General features: G+C 44.2%; 1 protein-coding gene across 1 annotated transcript in view; it reads right to left on the reverse strand.

Annotated features, from left to right (window-relative positions):
• SCN8A (sodium voltage-gated channel alpha subunit 8) overlaps positions 1-13,016 on the reverse strand; it is a 51,721-nt gene that overhangs the window by 36,828 nt on the left and 1,877 nt on the right. The window contains exon 2 of the mRNA XM_085212103.1: positions 5,935-6,264. Within this exon, the coding sequence (XP_085068229.1) occupies positions 5,935-6,210 (276 nt within the window). The 5' untranslated portion in view covers positions 6,211-6,264. The remainder of the gene's footprint in view (positions 1-5,934; positions 6,265-13,016) is intronic.

Here is a 13,016-nt window from a genome sequence, read left to right on the forward strand (position 1 = left end):
AAGTATTAGTTAGCACAACCACTAATGCATCTCCCAACAAAGAGCGCTTTAAAGACAACTTTAGAGAGCTCTTAAATTGCAGCATGAAGAATTAATGAACAGATTACCTTGACACGTAAGAATATTATAAAAGGCCAGAAGCTTTTCAAAGCTGCTGATTACAGGGTGCTCAAGGGCATCACAGTTTTAAGACCCAGCTCTCTCTCCTTCCCCAACACAGCAAACTCATCACAGCTCACCCAACACTTAACCTTAAATCTCCTCTCATCCCCAGATTCAGAGGGGACGTCCACCACACGTTCACAGGCTCCACTTGTAGCCCTAGCACAACAGTAACTCCCAACACTGCTAGTTTTTGAAGGAACGAAATCTCCAGTGCGACTGTGCCGAAAATCCTGCGGGCAAAGACAGAAAATCCTGAAAGTCACCGTGCAATGGTCGTGCGAGATGGGCGAGTTCCATTCTGCCTCCATTCTACGTGGGGAATCAGTGTGCAACAGCACTCCGACCTGCAAGCCCAAAGCAAATCCACTCCTCACCTGGAGCCCGATGCATGCTGCACCGCGGATGTGAGCCCTGCCAAGACTCAGCGCTGAGCTAGAAGAGCAAGCCAGGCTCAACGGGAAGCAGACGCAAGCAGCTCCGTGCTGAGGGTCACACACGTTTGCAAAAGCCATTTCACGAGGAACGAGCCAGAAATTTGGCACACCCTGTTGGTAACACAAGCTGTCCAGGGATCAGCGACTGCCCACCACACATGAACTCCGCATTCTGTTTGCCAGCTTGGTCCATCTCCTGTTGCATGACCTTCCATGAGGCCGTTCTGTGTTTTCTCTTCCATGCACTGGCCAAATTTCTCTCTTTACGCTGTAATGCTCATTGGACTTACTGCTTATAGAGCTCATCAAAACTGGGCCTTTCAATAGCCTGGTGCATTCCAGTCTGCTCATCGATTCCGGTGCTTCCAAGATCTCCCAGGTGTATCTTATAAAATCCTGGGTAAATCTCCACTTGGCCTTCTAAATAGAATGATGGGCACAAAAGCCAAAACGCATTTGGCAATTTAAAATCTTGTCTTCGTTCTTCTGTATGCTGCTGACATATTAAAAGTCAATTTCAAAATGGCTGCATGCTCTTAAAACATTCTCTGGTTTGGGTCCAAGAACATCCTTAAGCTCTTTTAAGATCTGCTGAGGCAAAGCATAAAACTCAAGAGAAGGGCGATACCTGGAAAAAGGCATTTTGCAGTCTTCTTTTAGGAGACAAAGCCTGGCTGAACTTCCAAAAGTCTCTGTTTGATGTTAAAGAGTTGTAAAAAGATTCTGCCGAATTCAGCTTTCTTAACATTACCTAGAAATCCCATTGGTTGGACATCCAGCTGGTTGGACAGAATGGTTATAAATGCAATTGGTTGGACATCCAACTGGTTGGACACATTGGTTTTCTTAACATTGGTTCTAAAAAGCTTAAAACATTTCTTGTATAAAAGAAGTAATATCACAAAAGTTGTCTCTAAAATTATTTGCAAAATAATGCATGAAAGAAGCTATGCTGGAGAGTATGATGGAAGTGATCGAGTGATGGCAAAAAGAACTCCAGATATACAAAGATTTAGACTAATCCTGCTTCATGCTGGTTTTACATTAAGCACTTCTGTAATGGCTGAAAAGTGAGGAGGAGTGGGCAGAAGGCTGAAGAAGAAAACAGCTTTATGAACAGCACATGAACATATGGAACCACATTCCTGCAGTGGTAACATGACGACTGCCTTACTCCCAACGCGAAGCAGAAGAGAGCAGAGACGTTCTGAAAGCAATCTGAGCAAGTTCCTCTCACACAACTATTTCCAAGACGGATTTACAGGGAACTCCAGCACCCCGAATGTTGGAAGAATATTTTATATATACGTATATATGCACAAAGAATTGAATAATATTTTACATTCATATTTAAGTCTGCTTTTGGCTCATCAAGTTGTACTTTCTGATACAGAAAACATTTTTCCATCCCTACAAAAAGGAGGAAAAATTATTTATAGAGTAGGGAAAAAGAATTGTCTGCCACGTTCTGCTCATTTTAACCTCTTGTTTGCAGCCCAATATAGGAAAAATACACGACATCTTTTTGAAATTTATCAAATAAAACATTTCCAAAAAAGATGCATTTAAGAAAATAAGCAGCGCTCAACATGTAATATCTAGATTGAAATTTAAGAGCACTACAGTCTCTCTACATAACAAAACTCATTCCATCTCAGAAGCAGAAGGGATGCTGCTGCCTTCCACCCATCGCAGCTGAGATTCTCTCACCTCCCATTCCTGCTCCTTTTAAGCCTACTGGAGAGATGGAGCGGAGAAAAACACCGCTAGGCACCAAGTCCTGGAAAAGGCTTTTGGAAATGCAATTAAAAGCCTGATTTTTGAGATGGCCCCAACCTCTCACTTCTTCCCTTTGTTCCTTCCTTGAGATGCTCATGAAGCTCAGTAACGGCATCCCTTCATAGGGCCATAGAGAAGTCCTAAGTGGAGGCTCTTGAAGCACACGCTACACAAATGCCTCTCCCATGCTGCCTGCTCACATCCCTGTAATTTTCCCAGTTCCACACCCTCAAGGTGACATTCTGGGCTGGAGGGCCTGTTTCCAAGCGATGCATGTGACTTGATGAAGTTGCAAGTCACTCCATTGGCACGTAACCGCGAGCAGGATCCTCAGGTGTCCATCTGCAAGATATAGGTGACCTCTGACAATCCCACTCTAATGGGAAAACAGTTTTCTACAAATCCAAGGTTGTTTTTTCCATTGAAGCCAACCCAATCACTTGCAGAATATGTAGGGACCTTCTACTGCCTCCTAAATGGAACAACCGCAGAAGCATCTGAACCCTTCACCTTGCTCTGCAGCAAGCAGGAAAGAGATTCACCAAGCAAAATGGATGGAAGTTACTGAAGGAGAGAGGCCACAGTCTGGCCAAAGCCACATTCTGTGGAAAGGAAGAGGCAGGAAATTGTCTAGAAGGAATGACAGCCAACCTGTAAATTGAGGAGAAAGAAAGAGAGGCCTAAAAAAAAATACAAAAAATGAGAAATAAGTTTGCAGAAACAAAAGAGGACGGCGACCTTAAGTCTTGCACAAGCAAGCACTGAAGAATGTTCAACTCCATGGTACACATTGAATTGGGGAATCTCCCATTTCTCCCCATTCTGCCCTGTGGTTCAAGAGTACAAGAATGACGATGCAATTAAGTGACAAGTTCTTCTTCCCACTGCAGGAGATCACAGGTACTTTTACAAATATTTTCATCCAAGGGCGCCCAAACCCCTCACAAGAAATGCCCAAGACTTGCTAGGGCAGAAGGTGTTTGAACTGAGTTGGCAATAGGAAAATGCACAAACTCCACCTCAGCTCTTCATGGCAATCAGCTGGTTTGCTTTCATTGCCATGGATGCTCACATTGGTGTGTTCTCTGAATTCCGTTTGTACATTTAAACAAGGAAGTTCATGTGTGAGTTTTTGCTTTTTAACTGAAATTTTTCCAAATGTCCACACCAGATATCATGGGCAAGTCATGCTTCTACCACGTGCTTCACACCAGGAATTGGAAGGTGATTATTATTTGGCAAAACAAAGGCCCATGGAAGAATTTCTCTCTGGCAGTTATATAAAGACAAAGAGGAGCCACTTAGCTCCATAAATGGATACCTGTGAGCAGATGGATTTTCCTGATCCTACCAGGAGTCACTGCTCCCACTTTGCAAAGCAAAGAAACTGAGCAGAGGAAAACAAAGCAGTCAGACAAAAACACTGGGAAGTTCAGCTTGCCAGTTAAAATGCAGCTTCAGTTTCTTTAGCTAAACCAAGATCACCATGTCCTACTGCAAGGAAAAGTAACCAGCTCATTTGTTCCTATGTATGCATAGAAAAGAGCTATGATGCAAACCTTTCTGGCAAATGCTAGAGAGGAGGAAAAAAAAATCTCTTGGAAAACTTCCCATGATTCAGGCAGATTCACAATTCCTGATGATTCAGAGAAGGGCCTTTTTTAATGGCCCTAAAAAATTCCTTGTGGGAAGTCACCGACTATTTGAAGCAGCAAAGAAGGAACACGTACCCAAGTTCTTGCCATCCTGAAGCGGATGCAAAAGCAAGAAAGCCAGCAAAATGTTAATCTGGTGTTTGCGGGGCGAGCGAGGCTCTTTTTTGCAGAGCAGCAAGGAGGAGGTGGGTTGCTCCATCCTCCAGAACCTTCCCTCCATCTGCAGCAGCTCCGCGGCGAGCAGAAACCTTGTGAGCATCTCCATGCAGAAAGGCATGGCTCTTCTGGAGGCACGGCAGATGTCTCTGGAATTGGGAATCTGCCTTAGTTTTCCTAAAACCGGGAGATTTATCAAGAGCACTGTGTTGGGAGGCAAATCTGATGACCAAGAAAGCACGCGGGCCAACGGCGCTCAACCCATCTCCTACTTCTGGTGGAACCAAAGACAACCAAGCCTTTGCCCAATGCTCCAGGCGTTACGTACTACCCATTGAGCAATGCTTTCCTGTTCTAGCTAGAAGAAATACCGCCTGATCCTCCAACGCACATCTACAAACCATTCCTTGTTGGATTTGCAGTGACATTTCCCAGTTCCCAACGTGGCGGGGTGCAAGTGGCCAGCCACAGCCGGAGATCCTGGGAACCACTCTCAGCTCCGTGTGTTTCACAGCCTGCCCACACCAAAGCCAGGCAACAACAGATTTGTTTAATAATGAGAAAATATTTGCTTAATAAAGAGAAAATATTTCTGAGGGATAGCATAAGCTTCCTTCGTACCAACAACACCAGTTGTCAATTCATCTCCTCAACTCAAACATCCATCTGAACACCAATATAATTCATTTTTAAACCATCCATCTTTGGTACCTGTTCTCTCAGCACCGCTAACAAAACAAATGAGCACTAAAGTGCAAACCTAGAGGAGAATTAATTACTCTAAACTTCAGCAGCCAAATTCAGCTGACTTCATTCGAACGTTGCCCTGTGAGTCGCAGGACCGCCTTCAAGTGTGTCAAGAAGTGTCTGCTCCAACACAAAGTCATGACACATTTTGCTACCCTTGCCAGCTTACTGATTTTATGACAGCCATACTATCCAAGTTTTGCAAAACCACAAAGCAGACTCATGGTTGTTGTCATGCACGCCATTTTTCTTTCACGATATTATCTCAGCTTATTCAAACTAAATCTCTATCAAAGAAAGCAATGCAATTAAAGAGCAGAGAAGAAGCTCAGTTTTGTCACCCAACCTTCACTCTTTCTTCACCAGGAAATTCCCCCCTTCGTTTCCAGCAGCTTTTGCTTACTCACCACTTCCCTCAATGACACCACTTCATTTCTTAAGACATTTCAGCACCACCAAATGTCCAAATGTCTCCTGCCATATATCAACTTAATTCCACAGACGATTAAAAAAAATGTAAAAATTCTGAGAATGAAAGCAATTTAAACAAGTTATCTCACTTTTTTTTTTTTTTTTTTCTTTTTTGGTCACAATTTGATATACCACAGTTTCGTTATGATCAACTTCAAAACGATTTCTGCACTTGAAACGTTTACCATTCCCCCTCAGTTATATTCTTCTCATTGCCCTCATGGTTAAAACTGGCACATTAGCACAACTTTGTCTATTTTTAGTTTCCAGACCTTGTTCTGCTGTTTCTATCCAAGCAGGTGCTTACAGACTGATCATCTCTATCTTAGCTGGACGCAGTCAGTGCTCCAAAGGTGCATGAAGCACAAGAGAAATACTGTTAACATTCAAGAAAAGAAAAGGACAGATAACAATAACAAAAAATCCCCATCCAAAGACTCCATTCTTTGTCTTCTATTTAAACCATACCCAAACCTGCAACCTCCTACGAGAAAGGCGGTTTAGTGACTTCTTTCTTGCAGACTCACTTTCTGGGTCATATAATAAGGGTCAAAGTCCTCCAGTGGTACAGCAACCAGGCCTTTAGGGATGTCCCCATAGATGAAAGGCAAATTCTTCCCCGCCTCAAGGTCACTGTTTGGTTTTGGTTTGCTGTCTTCATCGTCGTCGCGATGGCTGCTGTCTTGCTTCGGACGCTTCTTCTTTTTTTCTTCTGCAATGCGTTTCTCAATGTTAGCCAGAGACTCCGGAGTGAAAGGTTTAAAACTATCAGGGCCTGGTGGTGCGAGCAGCCGTGCTGCCATCTTTTCATCCTGCAGCAGCTTCTTTAGTGATGTTGCAGCCCGGACAGGTCAGCTCTGCATGGGACAAAGAGCACAGGCAGAACAGTCAGCAGTGGCAAAAACAGGACAACAAACAGCAAGGACCCAAAGGTCTGCAGGTGCTCAGCAAGCACTGCTGGGTTTCCATCCCCATGCAACCTACAGGGTGCTCTCAGAGCTGGGGCTGTTGCTCTCTCTCATTACTAGCCAATGCTCTCTAGCAAACAGATTATTAGACATAAAATCCAACTCGGCTCTGTTCCAGGGTCATGATGAGGTGCTCCATCATGTTGGAAGGGGCCAGGCATTACCACCTTCCTGCTAACAAGGTCTTCAGCAAAGCACTCCTCCCAGCACACCAAGAGGAACACCTTGGGGTCAGGCCAACAGGCACAGAACTGAGGCTCTTTTAACCAAAACTACAACTCCAGGGCTTTGACAAAAATGGCCCTTCCTGCCCCATCACACGTTATCACAGATTAGGAGAGGTTTTCTGGAAGATTTCCCTCCTGAAGTTATTGGGATAGATGAGCCAGGGGGCTCCCGTTATGCAGCTTCAGGACCTTGGGCAGCACTCATATAGAATAAATATTCAGAAAATAGAAAATCTACTTTGCATATCTATTTGCATATAACTTTTCAGGTTTTCTATGAATTTCGTCAGGTACAGTATTCATTGTTGAAAACTAAACTTCCATACTATGTGGGTTAAATACAGAGTCCTCTTTCAGATGCAACAGAAGTGAGTTCTTCTCCATGGCACAGAGCACAAAGGGAAGGGAAGGCAGAAGCTGAGGATGGGCTCACAGAGCTTCCAGCCTGTAAAACGGACATTGCACAGGGCTTCACACTGTCCCTACAGAGAGCACCTTGCTTTCTCCTCCTGCAAGAGAGAAAAGCTGCTGGGACGTTCATCTGAATCCAGCCCGCCTACAAACCCTCTGCAGCTCTGCACCTTTTGCCAAGCTTTTGCTGGAGACCCAGCAAGGAGAACACATTGCAATTCTGACGGTGCTCCCACTTTGGGCTCTTCGCACAATAGGAAGAGGCCAAGAGAGCCGAGGAATCACTGCGAGTCTGCACTGATGCAACACACTGCAGTGCTGCAGGAACACCGGGCTGCTGCCTTCGGGGAGGAACCCACATACAAAGCAGCCAGGGGCTGTAGAGTAGCAACAAAACACCAGCACATGGCACAGAAAGAGCCCAAACACTGTGTGGGATTAGGGCTCCTAACAAAGGAGAAAAGACCACCAGTAACATGGCCTTTTATTCTAACAAACACATTGCATCAAAACATGTATCAAAAGCTCCTGCACCTCTGATAGAAAAATGACTTTCAGATTCCACGAAAACTGCACTGTAGAATCGAACCATTAAAATTCAGCTATTTCAGCACAAAGTTGGTCACCAATGGCCTCTTCACGTCCTGGTTTGAAAGAGCATCCTGAATTAAAGGGGGAATGCAGAGAGCACTAACATGGAGCCATGCCATTGTCCCTGTGGATGGGCTGGGACACACTGCCCAGCCTCAGCAATGGGCACACATACCCCAAAACTGAGAATCGCAGCTTGCTAGAAACCTCAACAGGCTTCACAAATAAACACAGCTTTGAAATATTAAAGTTCTCTTTGTTAAAACACCTGGAGATCCCACCCAACCTTTAATAAAGCACCTGGGGTATTGCCAATAACTAGAACCACTACTGCAAAGGGTCCCTGCATGCGATTGCAGGTTATTCCTTGCAACAGCTTCACTCCAGCCATGACAACACCATTTGCACGTTTTTTTGTACGTTGCATGCCAATCTAAAGCTGCCCCACACATACAGAATTTGAACAAGCAGCGTTTCCAACTGGAGTTTATTTGTAGATCCAAAAAACTGAAGTACAGATCTTACTCCTCATGGAAACTCACAGTGCAGCTGGGGCTGGGGTTCTTTCCATTTAAATTTGACCAGATAGTTCTGGAGTAAATGCAATAAAAGCAAGGCAAGAAGAAGGAAGAAATGCCAGCATCTTGGTTATGTTACCACTAGAAGCATCACAAAATATCCTACTGATATTAAGGAAAAAAATTAATTTATTCTATTCTCGCAGCATTTGCATGCATTTAATTACCAAATTTTCCACATACTGTGAAACTATACAGCAGCATTGGGGATGTGGTCTAATTGAATGGCACAGATAAATATGCAAAGCCTGAATTTAGAAACCAAAGTAGCTCAGGGACACAGGAGCATAAAAAATTGGGGAAAAAAAAAAAAAAAAAAAAAAGAAGGCACAAATGAATTCCTGATCTGTATGTGCAGTGACACAACCAGTGAATGGAAGCAAGCAAATAATATGATAATACCATAAGTGGTCATTTAAAGTTAAAAATAATGACACAAAAAAAAAAACTGGTATACCAAAGCAGACTCCTCCTATAAGATGAGAGTGACTGTAAAGGTCTCTCACTTCTTGAGTCCCTCCATATTTGACATGGAAAACTCCCCTTCCCGTAAGGCAAACCCCAAAGTCTCTCAGATCCGACGTTGCTTCACATCTTGGCCAAAAACATCACAACTCTCCCCATCCCCAGGGGACTGCTGCAAATACTTCCCGTCCTTGGAAGGGGTTCTGCCCATTAATAAATCACGAGACACTCTGATGTTATTCAGATAAACTCGGCTACAAGTTCGCTTCGTGCTGTTTGTACTCATTCTGGGTGGCTGCAGTCTCTTCTGCTGTGGCTGCCTTTGTTGCTTTGTTGTTGGGATCCGTTCCTCGATATCACTACACACCAGCAATTCAGCATTCCCATTCCTTGGGAAGTTCTGCCTACCCTGATTTCATTTGTTTCCCCAGGAAATCACCCCATGCTAAGAGAACGGAGAAAACTGGGATGTAAACTGAAAGGATGGGAATGGAACGCACATTCAGTTCCTTAAATCAGACCCAAATGCCCTTTTTCAAAGTTGATGGCATCGTGTTTTATATCCTCACAATGACGAGTCAAGCTCTGCATCTCCCACAGCCAACATCTGATCCTTGCCTTTACTCAGCGCACAGCGACAGAACCACCAGGGTCCTTCAGGGACTCAATGTTGTTACAAAAATCACACAGATCGATAAATTGAGATGCCTCTAGCTACTCATTCCCACCACATTTTCCACGCTCACCATCATATACTCAAAGTACACAGCCGTGCCACCAGCTCAGCAGAGTTTGTTTTGGCAAAACACATTCTTCCCATCGATTCTTCAACATCCAACAGGAGAAGCACTTGGAACACCCAACCCATGGGAAACTGTGACACAGAGATGAGTGCTGCACTGAGTGCTGGGTGACTGCTTTGGGAACGGAATCGCATCACTGCACATCCCAAAATTCGCCCCGTGCACCTGGAGCTCAGTGCTCAGAACAGCACGTGCTTCATAGACCAAAGATTTTACACCAGCAAAGAAAATGCTGCACTGTGGTGCCCAATTACGAAGACAATTATTTTTTATAAATGTTCCCAGCAGTCCGTTTACTGGTCCATTATGAAATACCCTAATAAATTATTCAAGCTAATTGTCAAAAGAAATTAAAAAAACACTTTTGAGGCAGTATCTTCGCTTTAATACATTTCTTCACTTATTAATTTGCAAGATTCAGTCATTTGCAGTCCGACTTTCATTCCCCCAGAGAGCAAGTCCTTCCACAGGAGGTTTTATGTAACCCACATAGACGCACGTGGATTGGAACTGAACACGCAGTGCTGGGGCAGAAAGGAAAGCACCGTGCTGATGCAAAGCCCTCTGAAATTCTTCTGCACGAGGGCCTAAAATACCCCAAATCAAAACATATATGCATGAGAAAAATGCATGGCTGCAAACAGCCTTCCAAGGGACTCGCAGATCTCTTCTATCTGCAGTGGATTCCGAGAGCCTGGAGCAGGCCAATTTTATCAATGAAAGGCAGCACAACCGGCTGCGATGCGGGAGGAAGCCTCTCCCTTGGAAAGGCATCATGTGATGCTTGATGCTGTAAGGTGGAAGGAAAAAAGGAATGCTTTCACTATCGAGCAGTATTTATCACTGTGCTGCTGGTGGCTTTCCCCACCCTACGTTGAACGTTGCAGGGGTTTCCCATGTGCTCGATTCCAAGCTGTGCTCGAGGGAGGACTCCAGACAGGGCAGGAGAGAGGTGATGCTCTTAAAACAGCGACTGAACCGAAGCTGAATGAAACACATCTAGAGGTCAAAAAGGAACGGAAACAGAGGGAGGGGAGAGAAGTGCAGCAGCACCAAACGCTACAGAAAAAAATGTCTGAAGAAATGCTGGTCCTAGCATTTAAAGAAGCACTACTGAAAAAATAGATCTAGTACTGCGGGCTTTTCGGTGCCTATCAGGAGGGTTATGACTTCTTTATTGTTTCCTGGTGAGTTACGAGAACTAAAAATAGCAGAACCAGTTCTGTTAGACATTACTCAAAGCTGACTTGCATTTATCACTAACCTCACTGAGGAATCTGGGGATCAGGACAAGCTATGCCAGCTCACACACAGCACTTTGGCTTCCCCTTTCAAAAGCCCAATCTGAAGAGAGAATTGTTCAAAATAGCCATGTGTAATTGTGAAGACTCAGCTGCTCAGAAGAGCAAAATCTGATTCCTCTCACAATCCATCCAGCCTATAAGTGACCCATAAAACAGCAGAAAGGCAACTTGTTTTTTACAACAATTTTGGAAGAATCCATTTAGGGCTGCGGAGAGCTCGAAGAGTACAATTAAAAATAGTGCAAACATGGGCAAACACGGAAGGAAGGAGAATAAACAAACCCTTGTCCAGTCTTCTGCCCTTACACAGCATAGATCACAAAATTTCTACGGCGTTCTGGAATACAACCCATGCAGGTTTGGCAGTTCCTTATTATCACTTGCTACAGCCATCAGCTGTTCCTGGCTCTGATAACACGGCCATCCCGCTAGGAAGACAATGCAAAGTTCACCTCCTGCTACGGCCAGAACGTCATTGGCACAGCGCGTGTGCTGCTCAGCCTTACAGCTCTACAGCATTTCCCACCCAGGTGAATTTCCCTCACACTGAAGGGCCCACGCACCACATAAGCTGCACTTAAATCACTAAAGCTGCGATGTCCACTGTGCACTGAACGAGAATAACAAGGCCTAAGCAGAGAGCCCAAGGAATGGACTTTCTGACCATTCTTTGGTGTAACTGCCATCAAAGACAATTAACACTTTTTTTTTTCTGCAGCACATTCATCTTTCTATGATCAGCTGGACCGAGATCACCAGCACAGTCCAAGCAAGCGATGAAGCAGATCATTTAGTCACTGAACCACACGGGATACAAACCAGTCACCAAACGAGGACGAGCTCTCAGTGGCACTACCAGCAACATGAGCCACACCATGCAATTTCCTCTCTGTGGTTTCTTAAACTATTTTTCCCATGCTTATTCTCAATGCTGAAGCTTCTGTTCTGTTATTTTACCACATCATCTTTAATCCAAACCATTTCTCCAAGCACAACGATGAATTATCGATCTCTGTGTATTTGTTTATTTCAATGACAGCTGCAGCCGCTTCAGTTGGAAGGCGATCAATAGTGAATGGAAATCCTGTGACCACATGAACACTGCATGCCCCAGGAGTCACATATGGCTGATGGAGCCAATTGCTTCTCGAGTCATTGAAAAATATTCAGTAACAACAAAGATATTAGGCCATATCTGTTCATTTTAATGCACGCTAACCAAACCAATTAAACAAACCCACAAGTGAATACTAACATAATAACCAACAGAAGAAAGGTGATACCATATTTCAGATAGTTGAGCTACTTCACTTTCATTCAATACTGACATTGTTTCTATTTTATTTCATCTCCTTTTAACTGCATATAAGAAAACATGCTCATGCTCAATTTCTTGCAACATGCAACCACTCTTCCTTCTTTTGTTTATTTATAAACCTAGCATTACAACTCTGTTCACAAAGTAGTCAAATAATTAGTATTGCTCACTGGAGCAAGTTATATTATCTGTACCGTGATCTGGATATAAGCCATACATATGAGCTTATATAACCAGTTAAATTATTTGTAACAGATGCAGGCCCTAGCACTCAGCATGAAGTGACTAATGTACATACAATGTACATTAGTACATGTATTTGACTAATGTAAATACAATGACACTGTAGAAGCGTTGTAATGAAAGAAAGGATCAAGTAGCCCTTCAGTCACACTGCCAATCATTTTATTTAAACATCACACAAGCTAAGTACGTGGACTATCTAAACACACAGCTGGCGGAAACTACACCTAGCTGAGCTCTGACAGGCCTCATGTTTTGCTTGTATGATAACTGCCTTTACAAAGTGCTCCTATGAGTGCTAACAACTTGTCTATTACTCTAAAATACATTATCATGGAACCACAGAATGCCCCATGTTGGAAGGGACCCACAGGGATCATCAAGTCGAACCCCAGGCTCCACGCAGGACCACTCAAAAATCTAAGCCTGATGTTTGAGGGCGCAGTCCAAACTCTCCTTAAGCTTTGGCAGTTTGAGGCCATGCCCACCACAATCTGGCAAAGAACCTTTTCTAACACCCTCCCCTGACACAGCTCCATGCCATTCACTGCTCTCGTGTCACTTCCTACCGGAGGACGTTTGCACACCCTTAGCAGCCTCAGGAACTTTACGTAAGTACCCCCGCGACAGCCACCGGTCGTTCCCTCGGCACTGCCCCGCCTCGCTGGACGCCGTGCCGGGAGCCGCGCCCGTAGCCGAGC

Source organism: Meleagris gallopavo, chromosome 31, assembly GCF_905368555.1.
Source record: "Meleagris gallopavo chromosome 31, MGAL_WU_HG_1.1, whole genome shotgun sequence".
Taxonomy (NCBI): Eukaryota; Metazoa; Chordata; class Aves; order Galliformes; family Phasianidae; genus Meleagris; species Meleagris gallopavo.